General features: G+C 47.2%; 1 protein-coding gene and 1 long non-coding RNA gene across 2 annotated transcripts in view; both read right to left on the bottom strand.

The window, feature by feature from the left end:
- LOC111612019 (scavenger receptor cysteine-rich type 1 protein M130-like) overlaps positions 1–15,197 on the bottom strand; it is a 37,538-nt gene extending 22,341 nt beyond the window's left edge. The window contains exons 1-4 of the mRNA XM_023351684.1: positions 15,168–15,197; positions 14,792–15,085; positions 1,028–1,318; positions 27–335 (exon numbers count right to left, since the gene is read on the bottom strand). Of these exons, the coding sequence (XP_023207452.1) occupies positions 27–335; positions 1,028–1,318; positions 14,792–15,035 (844 nt within the window). The 5' untranslated portion in view covers positions 15,036–15,085; positions 15,168–15,197. The remainder of the gene's footprint in view (positions 1–26; positions 336–1,027; positions 1,319–14,791; positions 15,086–15,167) is intronic.
- Positions 15,198–16,713: 1,516 nt separating this feature from the next.
- Positions 16,714–17,950, bottom strand: LOC111611984. Its single transcript, XR_002754338.1, has 3 exons — positions 17,933–17,950; positions 17,557–17,856; positions 16,714–16,858 (listed from the first exon to the last, which is right to left on the bottom strand). It is a non-coding gene; the product is annotated as an uncharacterized LOC111611984 (long non-coding RNA).

Raw genomic sequence — 17,950 nt, forward strand, 5'->3', positions numbered from 1 at the left:
CAGCAGGTCTGCAGATCCTCCTCTACCTGAACAGGTGAGTCCAACAGCTTGACCAGGTGAGCAGCTGTTTCTACCTGAACTCTTCCTGCTGCTGCAGTTCAGCAGAGCAGACTCACTGCCTTCACACAGGAACTCTCTGCTCCCCACTGGAGCCTCTGCTTCTCCATAGAGCGACCCCTGGTGGACTGAAGGAGGCCCACAGCCAATCTCCCTGCAGACCACCTCTGCATCCTGCAGGTCAAAGTCTTTTTCACACACTGAGGACCACGACTGGTTGGTCTTCACCTCCAGTCTGCCTGAGCACCGGTTGGTCCCTTGAACCAGCCTGACTGAGTCTGTGGATGCAGAAAGAAAAAAGGTTTAAAATATTTCAGAACTTTATTTTATAGATACACATGGAAACATCTCTGAGTTTGATAAAAATAAAGGCCAAGAAAACCAAACTAGAAAAACTCAGAGCATCAAAGGTGAAGTGAAACCGACTATACCTGGAATTTTATCATTTATTTTTATTTCTGCTGAATTTATCATATTTATGGGACATAAACATGTTAATAAATACAATAAATGTAAATCAAACTTCACAATCTGGTATTGTTTGTTTTTCAGTTGATTTAAAAATAAACTTGGCAAAATGGCTGAACAGCGCCCCCTAGTTCATCCAGGCCAACAACAATAACAAACAAAAGTTTTTCCTACTATTTTCACTAGTAACAGGAAGTCCACCATTTTGCATCAAAGTTAATTTTCTATAGATTTTCAGGTATTGAAAATGTCTGATTTCCTTGAACTCCTCCTGGGATTTTGATGCATTGACTTCAAAGCAGCAGAGATTAAAAGTTATTAAAATGATGAGTTTTTGTTCATCTATGTGGCTAAACTGAGAACTTTATCTGGATATTTTAATTATTTTAGTTTCCCTCTCCTCAAGGTTTCAGGTTCTTAGTTAAAGGTGACGGTTTCTCTGCAGACATCTGGAACCTGATGGAAGAAACATTTTAAAAGAAATATGAGAGTTCAGAGTTACCTGAGCAGATGATCTCATGGCTCTGATAATTGTCTCCTTCATAAGGTACACAGTAATTTAATGAAGATCCTGACTTCAAGCAGCCAGAATTGATCCCCCAAGCTGGTCTGTATGAAGCTTGATATAACGTTCTTGCTGAAACAGCAGAACCACAGTCCAGTCCAGCACAAACTGCAACAACTGAGTTCATGTCCCAGTTATGAAACCAAGCAGCCACTGGTCTCCACTCTTTTTGATGTAACATCTCCAGTCTCCCGGCACATCGGCTGGCCTCTCCCACCAACCTGATGTCTTGATGTGAGCAGAGACAGAGAGTTCATTAAGAGAACGGGTGGAGAGGGGAGCTGGGCAGAGTTTTGTTATTTTTAAATCTACTGTTTAATATTCTTTGCACTTTTAATCATTTAAGAATTAGTTAATTCTTAAATGAAACTAATCTTAATTCACATTTAATCACTTTTAATCAGACAGATACAGGATTCTGTAGTTGTTCAACTACAGAATCCTGTATCTGTTTGATTTGGTTTAAAATCAGGATCGTAAGCGTGTCATGTAGTTTATATTCCTGTTTAACATCTGTCCAGATCTTTAATTGGGATCTTATCCAAGGATTTTCATTTTTGAGTTTAATCTGTTCTAAATCTTTATTCCCACAGATTGCCTGTAAGGGGGTGTCTGGAGATAGAGCCAATTCAATATCCTTCCATCGGGCGTTGTAGTTTTTATTACAAAGGTTTATCAGTGGCTTAATTTGTGCAGAATAGAAGTAGTTCTTTAACTGCGGTACATTTCTTTTGAAAGCTGTAGTGTTTTAAATCTAATTCTCTGCGTTTTCCCCAAGCTATAGAAATCTGGAAAGCATTGTGTCCCACTCTATAAATTACTTTCTTGTAATTTCTTCCTGTGGGGCTTGAAACAAGAAAATGAATCTTGGTAGTAGGTTCATTTTGACAGATTCAATTCTTTGGGTTAAACACATGAAGGGTGACAGTCCATCGTTGTATATCCAGTCTAATTTTGGTCAGAAGATCTTAGTTATTGTTAGAATAATTATCTAAGTTCATTTAAATGTGAGTTTATTTGAAAGGTTATGTTTTCATATTATTATTTTGTGTGTAGTGTACTTGACTCCTTTTCTTCTGTGAAACACTATTAACCATTTTTAGGATGTTTGCCTGGAGGCTAGAGACGTTTACACATTTCTGTGGTATCAGCTTTCTGTGGGGCTGATTGGTTGCGGTCAGCCTCATGCCCTTGTAAGGGCATGTCCACAGAAGGTTCCAGAACACCCTGTAGAAAAAGGTCATTGGTCAAATTCTTTGTGTGACTATGTGGAAAAGCCCAACCTCCTTCCTTGTATTTTCTAATAAAGGCAAAGGCAGACAAAGATCGAGCAGAGTTGATCCCAGACAGTGTTTGACGGCGGCTTTCCGCGTCTGGGTTCAAATTCTCCTCTTCTGCAGAAAAGAAAATTGTGTCTGGTTGAATCTTTGCAAGTTAGGAATTAAAATAAACCTATCAGCTATAGTGGTTGTATCTTTGGGGATCAGAACCCCAAGGTATTTCAATACAGTTTGGTCCCATTAAAGTTTTAGTTTGACCCACAAAGAATTTGGTGGATTATAAGTAAATGTCAATATCTGTGATTTTTTTCACATTCAATTTATATCCTGCAAATTCACCAAAGCTTCTCAAGCTCTCAAATAATGTAGGCAGCGACGTGCTTGGTTCGCTAATTTATAACAACACATCATCCACATATAGCGCCACTTTGTGTGCTTCACCAGAAATGTTTATACTCTTGATATTGTCAGTTTGCCTAATTAGTTGGCCGAACGGTTCCATGAAAAGGGCAAATAGTAATGGAGCGAGTCCACATCCTCCTCTCGTTCCTTGTTCTAATTCAAAGGTATTTGAAAGATGTCCATTGATTTTTATCTGTGCAATTGGTTTTTTGTATAGTGACCTGATTACGTCAATAAAATTGGAGTGGAAACCAAACTTCTCGAGTTCTTTATATAGAAAGTCCCAGCTTACTGTATCGAGAGCTTCTTCAGCGTCGCGGCTGATCACTGCAGCTGGTGTTTGGCAGTTTTGAATGTGGTTCAGGATATGCAATGTTTGACGGATATAATCATGGGTTTGTCTCTGTGGGATAAAACCGGTCTGATTGGTCTGAATAAGTTCTGGGAGTATCTCCTGTATTCTCCTTGAGAGAATTGATGTGAATAATTTATAATCAATATTAAGAACAGAGATAGGTCTGTAGGACCTGCAGCTCAGATGGTCCTTTCCTTCTTTTGGAATAACAGATACTGTAGCCTGTTTCCATGTTGGTGGCATTTTACCCTTTTTCAGAGCCATGTTAAACATTTGAAGGAGGAATGGTGATAACTCTGACTTAAATTGCTTTTGGACGGAAATCCATCCGGACCAGGAGATTTGTTTGTTTAAGCTTTGTAATGGCGTAAGAGAGATCCCGCTCTGTGATATTCGCTATTAACCTTTGATTTTGATCATACGACAGAACAGGTAGGTTCAGTTGTTCAAGGAATTGTTTAATTTGCTGCCATCTTTTAAGCTTGGTTGTGTGTATAATTGTTTATAGTAAGTTTGAAAAGCTTGTTGGATTTCATTTTATTTATATACGCACCTCTCAGAATTTGGGTCCCTTATTTTATATATTGTGTTTTCTGCTTGTTGGTTTTTAAATTTTCTCCCAAAGAGTTTTGCTAATTTGGCTCTCGATTCATAATATCTCTGTTTAGTATAAATCGTCTTTTTTCGTATTTCTTGTAAATACATTGCATTAAGTTTATTTCTTAATACTTTAAGCTTTATATGATGTTCTGGTTTTAGTTCTTATGTTTTGTCTCAACCGTTTTTATTTTGTTGTTTAATTCTGATAGTTTTAATTGGTTTGCTCTCTTTCTTTGGACACAGAAAGATATAATTTTTATCTCTCATAACCGCTTTTTGTTAGGATCTGCGGCTTCGGCAGTCCCTCTGGTTTCCTTGTAGGTGGCGTTCGAGAGCTCGCTGGCGTATACGCACACCCTCTCCACAGGTGTGTTTTGGCGCACCTGTGGATCATCAGCGGGAGCATAATAGGAGCGGGTTCCCGGCACTTCGTCGCCAGAGTGTTGTCACCTTTGTGGTACATCTGGTTCTGAGATCTCTAGTAAGATATCCAGTCTGTTTCGCACACTTACCTGTCCTGTACCTTTTGTGATTCCTAGGCTTCTGTTATCTGGACACTCCATACAAAGCACGGGATTTGCAGTTCCATCTGAGGATTCGGTGAAACCCCTCGGCTCCCACTCCGCTGTGCTCCCTGACGAGTTACGCCCACCTACTAGCCGTTTCATCACCCTGATCCGCTCACCCTCTCGTGCTGACCACCCGATCCCGCTATTCGCTGACACGCCCGACCTGGCTCCCGCTCCTGATCAGACGCTCCTGCATTACACGCCATTTGTCTTTGTAAATAAACCTTTAATCTGATCTCCTGAGAGTATCTTTTCATGTGGGTTCAGAAAGTTCAAAACAACATGACAGAACACTCTGGCCACTCGAACCCAGCAGACGCTCTCAGGCAGATCATGAGGTGGTTCTTCGTGCTCTGAGCGAGAGACAGGAGGCGACAAACCAGCGCTTTGATCGTCTAGCCAGCTTGCTCCAAGGTCTTCAGCCCACACAGTCACCCCAACCTGCAGAGGAAGCTGAGGCATCCGTTCCCATTGTGCAGCAGATAAGTCCGACTCATGACGTCAGAGCTCCCCACTCCTGATAAATTCTCTGGTGAAGCCAGAGGTTGTGGGAGTTTTTTACTCCAGTGCTCCCTGGCTTTCAACCAATCTCCTCAGGCCTAGCCCCATGACAATGCTAAGATCTCTTTTATGCTTGGGCTGCTCACAGGCAAGAAATTAAGGCACGATTTGATGATCCAACAGAGTTTGGATGTTCCTTTTCCGAATTTATTGAGGAGTTTAAATTAGTATTTGGCCACACGGCAGACCAGGCAAGCATATCTCGCAACCTGTGGACATTAAGACAGGGACAAAGATTGGTTGCTGAATTTTCTATCGAGTTCCGTACTCTTGCAGCCGCGTCCAATTGGAATAGTTGCGCACTTAAGAGCGTATTTTTCCAGGCGTTAAATGAGTCGATAAAGGACGAGCTAGCACCGTTAGATGAGCCGCGCACTTTGAACGGGCTTATAACCCTCGCTACCCGTCTTGATCATCACCTTAGGGAGAGGAGGAGTCAAAGAAGTGAGAGGCAAGCAGTCAGAGTTCCTTTATTCGCCTCCCAGAAATCACTACAGTCGCCATCACCCAAAACCGCATTTCCAGAGCCTGAACCAATGGAGATCGGCCGAGCGCACCTGACGCCGGAGGAGAAGCAGCGGCATAGAGAACTTTACCAGTGCATCTATTGTGGAAAATCGGGTCATTATATTGCCACCTGTCCGGTTCACCCAAACCCGCAGGTCCGTCAGTCGGAGTGGGGAAACTGACGGACCGTGAAGGCATCGCATCATCTCCCCGTTTCTTGTTACCGGCCACACTACTGTTCAATAATGGCTCCATATCTCTTTCGGCACTCACTGACTCAGGTTGTGAGCAAAATCTTATAGACCAGTCTCTAGTTCAGCAAGCTGGGATTGAAACCGTTAGACTCCCTGTCCCATTCAGTGTCTCCACCTTAAACGGAAAGCCATTACCAAATATTACCCACAGGACAATACCACTCCAGCTTATTGCATCAGGTAATCATCACGAGACCATCTCCTTTTTTGTTTTTCCCTTGACCCAGTCACCTGTAGTTTTGGGTTTCAACTGGCTACAGCTACACAACCCACATATAAACTGGTCACATAATCGTGTGGAATCCTGGTCTACTAACTGTCTGTCCTCCTGTCTGCAGTCAGTCATCCCTCCAAACCCATCCACGGCAGAAAGAGAGGGAGCGGACCCCGTAGATCTCACCAATGTTCCAGAGGAATATCACGACCTTAAACAGGTATTCAGCAAGGACAAAGCGCTCTCTCTACCCCCACACCGACCTTACGACTGAGCCATTGAGCTTCTTCCAGGGGCTCCGCTCCCTTCCAGTCGCCTCTATAATATCTCCCGGCCAGAACGTCAGGCTATGGAGAAGTATATAAGCAAATCTTTAGCAGCAGGTCTCATCAGACATTCCTCATCGCCGTTGGGAGCGGGTTTCTTTTTTGTCAGTAAGAAGGATGGGTCCCTCTGTCCTTGCATAGATTATAGGGGGCTAAATCACATCACTGTTAAAGACAAGTACCCTCTTCCCCTTATTGCTTCGGCATTTGAACCTGTACAAGAAGCGACCATTTTTTCCAAACTCGATCTCCGTAATGCCTACCATCTTGTCCGTATACGTCAGGGCGATGAATGGAAGACGGCCTTTAAAACCCCGCTAGGCCACTTTGAGTACTTAGTTATGCCATTTGGCCTGTCCAATTCAGCTGCCGTATTTCAGGCCCTTATAAATGACGTCCTCCGCGATTTTTTGAATGTCTTTGTTTTCGTCTATCTAGATGATATTCTAATCTACTCCCGGGACATCGAGTCTCACCGCAGACATGTTCGTTTGCTCCTCCAGCGCCTCCTCGAAAACCGTCTTTTTGTTAAGGCCGAGAAATGTGAACTCCATAGATCATTCATCTCCTTCCTCGGCTACATCCTAGACTAGTCCGACTAGACCCAGAGAGGATCAATGCTGTCATGGACTGGTCGACCCCGAGCTCACGTAAGCAACTACAAAGGTTCCTAGGATTTGTAAATTTCTACAGGCATTTTATTAGGAATTATAGTCAGCTTGCGGCCCCGTTAATGGCTCTTACATCGACCAAGGTTGCCTTCATCTGGACCGAAAAGGCAGACCGGGCATTTACGGAGCTAAAGGGGAGGTTCTCCCAAGCTCCTATTCTCGTTCAACCGGATCCACAAAGACAGTATGTTCTAGAGGTGGACGCATCTGATACGGGAGTGGGTGCGGTCCTCTCCCAGTGCTCAGCCCCTGATGAAAAGCTGCATCCCTGCACCTTTTTTTCCTGCAAGCTCTCCCCAACTAAGAGGAACTACGAGGTGGGAGACAGGGAACTCTTGGTCATAAAGCTAGCACTGGAAGAGTGGATGCATTGGCTAGAGGGCTCAGAGCTGGCCCTTCTTCTCTTCACCCTGTACTCCTCTGACTTCCACTACAACTCGGAGCTGTGTCACATACAGAAGTATGCTGATGACACAGCCATAGTCGGATGTATCAGGGACGACAGAGAGGAGGAGTATCGCTGTCTGGTGAGGGACTTTGCTCTCTGGTGCCACACAAACCACCTGGAACTCAACACCGCTAAAACGAAGGAGCTGATTATAGACTTTGGGAGGTCCAGACCAAAGCCGAGACCAGTCGCATTAGAGGGAACTGAGGTTGAGGTCGTGGACTCCTACAAATACCTCGGGCTGTGGCTGGACAGTAAACTGGATTGGTCAAAACACACTAGCCACCTGTATGGGAAAGTGCAGAGCAGGATGTACTTCCTGAGGAGACTGCGGTCCTTTAACATCTGCAGCAAACTGCTCTGGATGTTCTACCAGTCTGTGATTGCCAGTGTCCTCTTCTACACCGTAGTGTGCTGGGGAGGCAGCATATCCGAGAAGGACACGTCCAGACTGGACAAACTGACCAGGCGTACCGGCTCTGTGGTTGGCATGAAGCTGGACTCTCTGGTGACGGTGGCAGAGGCGAGGACACTGAACAAACTGCTGGACATCATGAACGATAGCAGCCACCCTCTACAGCCAGAGGAGCCTGTTCAGTGACAGACTGCTGCTTCCCAAGTGCCGGACCAATAGATTTAAGAACTCTTTTGTCCCCCATGCCTTCAGACTGTACAATTCCTCATTGGGGGGGGGTGGGGGGGGGTACAGTCCCTCCTCAGGAAGTACAGTCTTTGCTGGGCCTTTTTTATCAGCTCGAAGGTGTTCATGTTCCATGTGAGGCCCTGCTCAATGTGGACCCCCAGGAAATAGAAATCAGCTACCCTCTCCACACATTTTCCCCCAATGGTTAGTGGTGTAATGTCCATTTTTTTCCCCCTGTAATCTATTATGAGTTCTTTTGTCTTTGAGTTGTTGAGGAGCAGATTGTTCTCCCTGCACCACTGCAACAGCCGTTCCACCTCACCCCTGTAGGCGGACTCGTCGCCTCCTGAGATGAGCCCCACCATTGTGGTGTCATCAGCAAACTTGATGATGGTGTTGCTGTGGTGGGCAGAGGTGCAGTCGTATGTGTACAGACAATAGAGCAGGGGGCTCAGCACACAGCCCTGTGGAGGGCCAGTAGTAAGGCTGAGGGCAGTGGATGTATGTTTCCCCACCCTAACTCTCTGCTGTCAGTTGGTCAGGAAGCTCAGAATCCACATGCAGGTGGAGTGAGGGAGGCCCAGGTCCCCCAATTTGTCCACCAGTCTGTGAGGGAGGATGGTATTAAAAGCAGAGCTGTAGTCTACAAAGAGCATCCGCACATAGCTCCCCTGCTGCTCCAGATGTGACAGAGCAGCATGGAGGGCCGTGATCACAGCGTCCTCTGTGGATCTGTTGGCTCTGTAGGCGAACTGGTGGTGGTCAAAGCCAGAAGGGAGAAGTGCTGTGATGTGACCCCGGACCAGTTTTTCAAAACACTTCGTCACCACAGGGGTTAGTGCCACTGGCCAGTAGTCGTTGAGGCAGGAGATGTGAGGTTTCTTGGGTATGGGGACTATGGTGGAAGATTTCAGGCAGGATGGGACTGTAGACAGGGCTAGGGACTGGTTGAAGATCCTGGTGAAGACTCCAGCCAGCTGATCGGCGCAGTCTTTCAGGACATGTCCAGGGACGCCATCAGGTCCAGCAGCCTTCCTTGGGTTGACAGCCCGCAGTGTGCGCCTCACCTCGTGCTCCTCTACAACGAGGGGCGTGGTGTTGTGGGTCGCTTGGTGTAGTGTGGCTGCCTCTGTTGGCTTCACCTCAAAGCGGGCAAAGAAGAGGTTCAGCTCCTCTGCCAGCGTGGAGTCGCCTTCCGCAGCTGCGAGGTTGGTCCTGTAGTTGGTGAGATGCTGGATTCCCTGCCACACCTGCCTGCTGTTGTTGCTGTCAAGGTAGCCCTCTATCCTCCTCCTGTAGTCAGACTTAGCCATTCTGATGCCGCTCTTCAAGTTAGCTTGGGCTGTACTGTAGGCGGTCCTGTGCCCAGACCTGAAGGCAGCATTCCTGGTCTTTAGCAGTCGCTGGACCTCCTGAGTCATCCAGGGCTTCTGGTTTGGGAAGACTCGGATGCGTTTATCCACAGCTACAGTGTCAATACAGTTCTTGATATAGCACAGTACACTGTCCGTAAAAACCTCCAGGTCCTGATGTTCAAAAACATTCCAGTTTGTCCTGTCGAAACAGTCCTGCAGCTGCTGTGTCGCATCCTTGGGCCAGGATTTGATGGTTTTGGTGATGGTTGGAGCAGTTTTCCTGAGGGGGGCATAAGCAGGAATTAAATGCAGGGACAGGTGATCCGACTGACCCAGGTGAGGAAGTGGTCTAGCCCTGTAGCCTAGCTTGATGTTGGAGTAGACTTTGTCCAGAGTGTTAGCCTCTCTTGTAGCACACTTTACATGCTGGTGGAATTTGGGGAGCACCATCTTCAAGTCTGCATGGCTGAAGTCCCCCGCTATGATGTGCACAGCATCTGGATAGATGCTCTGCAGATGGCTAATGCTGCCATGCAAAAGTCCAATAGCTGTTTTAGCATTAAAACCGGTGGGATGTAAACAGCGGTTACCATGACTACGGTGAACTCTCTGGGGAGGTATATTGGTCTGCATCTAACAGTCACATACTCCAGGTCTGGGAAGCAATGGCTGATGACAGTCGCTGTGTTAGTACACCAGGTGTTGTTCACGTACACACAGAGCCCTCCTCCTCTGCTCTTACGGGAGTCCTTCGTTCTGTCGCAGCGCTGTACTGTGTAACCTGCTAGCTCGATGGCAGAGTCCGCTACATCTGGATGCAGCCAGGTCTCCGTGATCAGAAGAATACAGCTGTCCTTCACTGCGCTGTGAGATGCAGCCTGTAGTCTCAGTTCATCCATCTTGTTTGCAAGGGATCTGGCGTTCGAGAGAAACAGGCTGGGGAGCGGTGGTTTGTGTGGTTGCCTCCGTAGCCTAGCTAGCACACCGGCCCTGCAGCCCCGCTTCTGCCTTCTCTCTCTAAGCCGCCGTCGCTTCCTCCCTGCTGCAGTTGTAATCCACGGCGCACCGGGGCTCCTCGCTATGTCCCCCGGAATATTGAACAAGCGTTGAAAATCAGCTGTAACATCTAGTTCGTAGCAGGCACCAATCGTCAGGAGATCATCCCGACTGTATATGTATATACACCGACCAAGAGAGCAATGAGCCGCTGCAACAGCGTGCGCCGCCATCTTGATATCTCCGTCACATCAGTAAAACATCATATTCGGCGCTGTCGACGCATCTGGTCTGTTACTATTTCAGCTCTACAGCGCTCCGAGCGCCAGAACTGCCGTTTTGCTGACAATAGACATACACCGGGCCCACAGTACTCACCTGGACAAAGGGTTTGGCTCTCCTCTCGGAACATTCCATTCAGGTCTGTCACCAGGAAGCTGGCCCCTCGCTTCATCTGTCCTTTTGTTAAAGAATCCATTATCAGTCCTACCGCAGTCCGTCTGAGGCTTCCTCCTACTCTCAGGGTCCACCCCACATTCCATGTTTCTCAGTTAAAGCGCGTACTTACCAGCCCCATGTGCCCTCCTACCGAGCCCCCTCCTCCCACCCGAGACTGACACGGTCACCCCTTGTACAAAGTCAGCAGTACTATTGATTCTCGCTGCAGAGGCGGGCAGTACTTGGTGGATTGGGAAGGCTATAGTCCAGAACGCTGCCAGCGGGTTCCTCGTTCTTTCATCTGCGATGATTCCCTCATTACTGATTATCATTCCTCTCTCCCGTCTACCTCTTCAGGACTGCAAGGAGGCAGTCGTTGAAGGGGGGGTGATGTCAGGATCTGCAGCTTCGGCAGTCCCTCTAGGTGGCGTTCGAGAGCTCGCTGGCGTATACGCACACCCTCTCCACAGGTGTGTTTCGGCGCACCTGTGGATCATCAGCGGGAGCATAATAGGAGCGGGTTCCCGGCACTTCGTCACCAGAGTGTTGTCACCTTTGTGGTACATCTGGTTCTGAGATCTCTAGTAAGATATCCAGTCTGTTTCGCACGCTTACCTGTCCTGTACCTTTTGTGATTCCTACGCTCCTGTTGTCTGGACACTCCATACGAAGCGCGGGATTTGCAGTTCCATCTGAGGATTCGGTGAAACCCCTTGGCTCCCACTCTGCTGTGCTCCCTGACGAGTTACGCCCATCTACTAGCTGTTTGATCACTCTGATCCGCTCACCCTCTCGTGCTGACCACCCGATCCCGCTATTCGCTGACACGCTCGACCCGGCTCCCGCTCCTGATCAGACACTCCTGCATTACACGCCATTTGCCTTTGTAAATAAACCTTTAATCTGATCTCCTGAGAGTATCTTTTCATGTGGGTTCGGAGAGTTCAAAACAACATGACACTTTTAGTGCATCCCAAACTATTTCTGGACTAACCTCTCCATTATTGTTTTCTTTTAGAAATGTGTTTATGTCCGATTTGATTAGTTTTTTTAAATTGGAAGTCATTCAGTCATACAGTATACTCATATATAATCTCCATTGTGTACTTTTAGGGTCCTCATCTAATTTTAAAGTTAATAATAGGGGGGCATGATCAGAGAAGTAAATGTTGCCAATCTCACAGTTACTAATCTTATGACAATCTCTTTTAACAGTAAAGAAATAACCTATTCTAGAGTATACCATATGCTCATGAGAGAAATGAGTATAATCACGGCTTGTTGGATATAAACTCCTCCAGATATCTATAACACCATATTCTGACATGGGATTATATTCAGCTATGGATTAAATCTTATATTCCAAACTCCTCCACAAAAAAGTATACCAGTTTATTGTCCCATTAAATCAAATAGTTTTTTATAAAATGAAAAATCACTGCTAGGAGGAACGTTTACCTCCTCCATGGGCTGCCACCTTATCGTGGTGGAGGGGTTTGAGTGTCCCAATGATCCTAGGAGCTATGCTGTCTGGGGCTTCATGCCCCTGGTAGGGTCACCCAAGGCAGACAGGTCCTAGGTGAGGGACCAGACAAAGAGCAGCCCGAAGACCCCTTATGATGGACAAGAACTTTGGACTTGGTGTTCCCTCGCCCGGACGCGGGTCACCGGGGCCCCACTCTGGAGCCAGGCCTGGAGGGGGGGCACGATGGCAAGCGTCTGGTGGCCGGGCTTTTACCCATGGAGCCCGGCCGGGCTCAGCCCGAAGAGGAAACATGGGCCCCCCCTCCCATGGGCCCACCACCCGTGGGAGGGGCCAAAGGGGTCGGGTGCAGTGTGGGATGGGTGGCAGCAGAGGGAGGGGACCCTGGTGGTCCGATCCTCGGTTGCAGAAACTGGCTCTTGGGACGTGGAATGTCACCTCTCTGGTGGGGAAGGAGCCGGAGCTAGTGCGTGAGGTCGAGAGGTTCCGGCTAGAAATAGTCGGTCTCACCTCGACGCACGGCTCTGGTTCTGGAACCAGTCTCCTTGAGAGGGGCTAGACATACTTCCACTCTGGAGTTGCCCAAGGTGAGAGGCGTCGGGCAGGAGTGGGCATACTTGTTGCTCCCCATCTCGGCGCCTGTACGTTGGGGTTTACCCCGGTGAACGAGAGGGTAGCATCCCTCCGCCTACGGGTGGGGGGACGGGTTCTGACTGTCGTTTGTGCTTACGGGCCGAACAACAGTTCAGATTACCCACCCTTTTTGGAGTCCTTAGAGGGGGTACTGGAGAGTGCTCCTCCTAGGGACTCCCTTGTTCTGCTGGGGGACTTCCACGCTCACGTGGGCAATGACAGTGAGACCTGGAGGGGCGTGGTTGGGAGGAACGGCCCGCCCGACCTGAACTCGAGCGGTGTTCTGTTGCTGGACTTCTGTGCTCGCCATGGATTGTCCATAACGAACACCATGTTCAAGCATAAGGGTGTCCATATGTGCACTTGGCACCAGGACACCCTAGGCCGCAGTTCGATGATCGACTTTGTCATCGTTTCATTGGATCTGCGGCCGTATGTCTTGGACACTCGGGTGAAGAGAGGTGCAGAGCTGTCCACTGACCACTACCTGGTGGTGAGTTGGCTCCGGTGGTGGGGGCGAAAGCCGGTCAGACCTGGCAGGCCCAAACGTGTTGTGAGGGTCTGCTGGGAACGTCTGGCGGAATCCCCTGTGAGACGGAGCTTTAACTCCCATCTCCGGCAAAACTTCGAACACGTCCCGGGGGAGGTGGGGGACATGGAGTCTGAGTGGACCGTGTTCCGTGCCTCCATTGTCGAGGCGGCCGATCGGAGCTGTGGCCGCAAGGTTGTCGGTGCCTGTCGCGGCGGCAACCCTCGAACCCGCTGGTGGACACCTTCGGTGAGGGATGCCGTCAGGCTGAAGAAGGAGTCCTATCGGGCCTTTTTGGCCTGTGGGACTCCGGAAGCAGCTGATGGGTACCGGCGGGCGAAGCGGCATGCGGCTCGGGCGGTTGCTGAGGCAAAAACTCGGGCGTGGGAGGAGTTTGGAGAGGCCATGGAGAAAGACTTCCGTACGGCTTCGAGGCGATTCTGGTCCACCATCCGGCGTCTCAGGGGGGGGAAGCGGTGCAGCACCAACACTGTTTATAGTGGGGATGGTGTGCTGCTGACCTCTACTCGGGACGTTGTGGGCCGGTGGGCAGAGTACTTCGAAGACCTCCTCTGGGTTTTCTCCGTAGGGTGGCTGGGCTCTCCCTTAGAGATAGGGTGAGAAGCTCAGTCATCCGGGAGGGACTCAGAGTAGAGCCGCTGCTCCTTCACATCGAGAGGAGCCAGTTGAGGTGGCTCGGGCATCTGGTCAGGATGCCTCCTGGACGCCTCCCTGGTGAGGTGTTCCGGGCACGTCCCACCGGGAGGAGGCCCCGGGGAAGACCCAGGACACGCTGGAGGGACTATGTCTCTTGGCTGGCCTGGGAACGCCTCGGGATTCCCCCGGAGGAGCTAGAAGAAGTGGCTGGGGAGAGGGAAGTCTGGGCCTCCCTTCTGAAGCTGCTACCCCCGCGACCCGACCTCGGATAAGCGGAAGAAGATGGATGGATGGATGGATGGAGGAACGTTTACATACTGTTATACTGACTCCATCTATTCTACCGGTTATCAATGAATATCTTCCTTTTTTGTCATTTGTTTCAGAAGGAAGTTCAAATGGAAATCTGTGTGACATTAACGTGGCTATGCCCTGTCTATGACCAGATTTACACGATGAGTAATATATTTTAGAGAAACCCATCCTTTTTAATTTTCCATGTTCCCCAGATATTTTGAAAATGTCTGATTTCCTTGAACTCCTCCTGGGATTTTGATGCATCGACTTCAAAGCAACAGAGATTAAAAGTTATTAAAATGATGAGTTTTTGTTCATCTATGTGGGCTAAACTGAGAACTTTATCTGGATATTTAAATTTCTTTAGTGTCCCTCTCCTCAAGGTTTCAGGTTCTTAGTTAAAGGTGACGGTTTCTCTGCAGACATCTGGAACCTGATGGAAGAAACATTTTAAAATAAATAAATATGAGAGTTCAGAGTTACCTGAGCAGATGATCTCATGGCTCTGATCACTGATTACACCATAAGGTACACAGTTCTTTCCTTCAGATCCTGACTTCAAACAGTTAGACTGGATCTTCCAAACTGATCTGAATGAAGCTTCCTCTGAATTTCTTACTGAAACAGCAGAACCACAGTCCAGTCCAACACAAACAGCAGCAACTGAGTTCATGTCCCAGTAACGATCCCATGTAACCACTGGTCTCCACTCATCTTGATACATCATCTCCAGTCTCCCGACACATCGGCTGGCCTCTCCCACCAACCTGATAATGTCTTGATGTGAGCAGAGACAGAGAGTTCATTAATGAAGGAAGTGAAGCAGTGAACAGCAGCAGGTCTGCAGGTCCTCCTCTACCTGAACAGGTGAGTCCAACAGCTTGACCAGGTGAGCAGCTGTTTCTACCTGAACTCTTCCTGCTGCTGCAGTCCAGCAGAGCAGACTCACTGCCTTCACACAGGAACTCTCTGCTCCCCACTGGAGCCTCTGCTTCTCCATAGACCGCCCCCTGGTGGACTGAAGGAGGCCCACAGCCAATCTCCCTGCAGACCACCTCTGCATCCTGCAGGTCAAAGTCTTTTTCACACACTGAGGACCACGACTGGTTGGTCTTCACCTCCAGTCTGCCTGAGCACCGGTTGGTCCCTTGAACCAGCCTGACTGAGTCTGTGGATGCAGAAAGAAAAAAGGTTTAAAATATTTCAGAACTTTAATTTTATAGATCCACATGGAAACATCTCTGAGTTTGATAAAAATAAAGGCCAAGAAAACCAAACTAGAAAAACTCAGAGCATCAAAGGTGAAGTGAAACCGACTGTACCTGGAATTTTATCATTCATTTTTATTTCTGCTGAATTTATCATATTTTTGGGACATAAACATGTTAATAAATCCACTAAATGTAAAGCAAACTTCACAATCTGGTATTGTTTGTATTTCAGTTGATTTAAAAATAAATTTGGCAAAGTGGCTGAACAGCGCCCCCTAGTTCAGCCAGGCCAACAACCATAACACACAAAAGGTTTTCCTGCTATTTTCTCTAAAAACAGGAAGTCCACCATTTTGAATCAAAGTTAATTTTCTGTAGATTTTCAGGATTTGAAAATGTCTGATTTCCTTGAACTCCTCCTGGGATTTTGATGCATCGACTACAAAGCAGCAGAGATTAAAAGTTATTAAAATGATGAGTTTTTGTTCATCTATGTGGCTAAACTGAAAACTTTATCTGGATATTTAAATTATTTTAGTTTCCCTCTCCTCAAGGTTTCAGGTTCTTAGTTAAAGGTGACGGTTTCTCTGCAGACATCTGGATCCTGATGGAAGAAACATTTTAAAATAAATAAATATGAGAGTTCAGAGTTACCTGAGCAGATGAGCTCATGGCTCTCATAACTGTTTTCCTCAGAAGGTAAACAGTCATTTAATGGAGATCCTGACTGCAAACAGTCAGAATAGATCCTCCAAACTGGTCTGTAAGAAACTGGCTCTGACTTTCTTGCTGAAACAGCAGAACCACAGTCCAGTTCAGCACAAACTGCAGCAGCTGAGTTCATGTCCCAGTAACTATTAAAAACAGCCACTGGTCTCCACTCTTTTTGATATAACATCTCCAGTCTCCCGGCACATCGGCTGGCCTCTCCCACCAACCTGAAGTTTTCTTGATGTGAGCAGAGACAGAGAGTTCATTAATGAAGGAAGTGAAGCAGTGAACAGCAGCAGGTCTGCAGATCCTCCTCTACCTGAACAGGTGAGTCCAACAGCTTGACCAGGTGAGCAGCTGTTTCTACCTGAACTCTTCCTGCTGCTGCACTTCAGCAGAGCAGACTCACTGCCTTCACACAGGAACTCTCTGCTCCCCACTGGAGCCTCTGCTTCTCCGTAGAGCGCCCCCTGGTGAACTGAAGGAGGCCCACAGCCAATCTCCCTGCAGACCACCTCTGCATCCTGCAGGTCAAAGTCTTTTTCACACACTGAGGACCACGACTGGTCGGTCTTCACCTCCAGTCTGCCTGAGCACCGGTTGGTCCCTTGAACCAGCCTGACGGAGTCTGTGGATGCAGAAAGAAAAAAGGTTTAAAATATTTCAGAACTTTATTTTTATAGATACACATGGAAACATCTCTGAGTTTGATAAAAATAAAGGCCAAGAAAACCAAACTAGAAAAACTCAGAGCATCAAAGGTGAAGTGAAACCGACTGTACCTGGAATTTTATCATTCATTTTTATTTCTGCTGAATTTATCATATTTATGGGACATAAACATGTTAATAAATACAATAAATGTAAATCAAACTTTACAATCTGGAAGTGTTTGTTCTTCAGTTGATTTAAAAATAAATTTGGCAAAATGGCTGAACAGCGCCCCCTAGTTCAGCCAGGCCAACAACCATAACAAACAAAAGGTTTTCCTGCTTTTTTCTCTAAAAACAGGAAGTCCACCATTTTGGATCAAAAGTTAATTTTCTGTAGATTTTCAGGTTTTGAAAATGTCTGATTTCCTTGAACTCCTCCTGGGATTTTGATGCATCGACTTTAAAGCAGCAGAGATTAAAAGTTATTAAAATGATGAGTTTTTGTTCATCTATGTGGCTAAACTGAAAACTTTATCTGGATATTTAAATTATTTTAGTTTCTCTCTCCTCAAGGTTTCAGGTTCTTAGTTAAAGGTGACGGTTTCTCTGCAGACATCTGGAACCTGATGGAAGAAACATTTTAAAAGAAATAAATATGAGAGTTCAGAGTTACCTGAGCAGATGAACTCAAGGCTCTGATCACTGTTTTCATCATCAGGTAAACAGTTCATTAATGCAGATCCTGACTGCAAACAGTCAGACCTGATCCCCCAAACTGGTCTGTATGAAGCTTCATATAACTTTCTTGCTGAAACAGCAGAACCACAGTCCAGTTCTGCACAAACTGCAGCAACTGAGTTCATGTCCCAGTAATGAAGCCAAACATCCACTGGTCTCCACTCTTTTTGATGTAACATCTCCAGTCTCCCGGCACATCGGCTGGCCTCTCCCACCAACCTGATGTTGTCTTGATCTGAGCAGAGATAGAGAGTTCATTAATGAAGGAAGTGAAGCAGTGAACAGCAGCAGGTCTGCAGATCCTCCTCTACCTGAACAGGTGAGTCCAA

Source organism: Xiphophorus maculatus, chromosome 18 (assembly GCF_002775205.1).
Source record: "Xiphophorus maculatus strain JP 163 A chromosome 18, X_maculatus-5.0-male, whole genome shotgun sequence".
Classification (NCBI taxonomy): domain Eukaryota; kingdom Metazoa; phylum Chordata; class Actinopteri; order Cyprinodontiformes; family Poeciliidae; genus Xiphophorus; species Xiphophorus maculatus.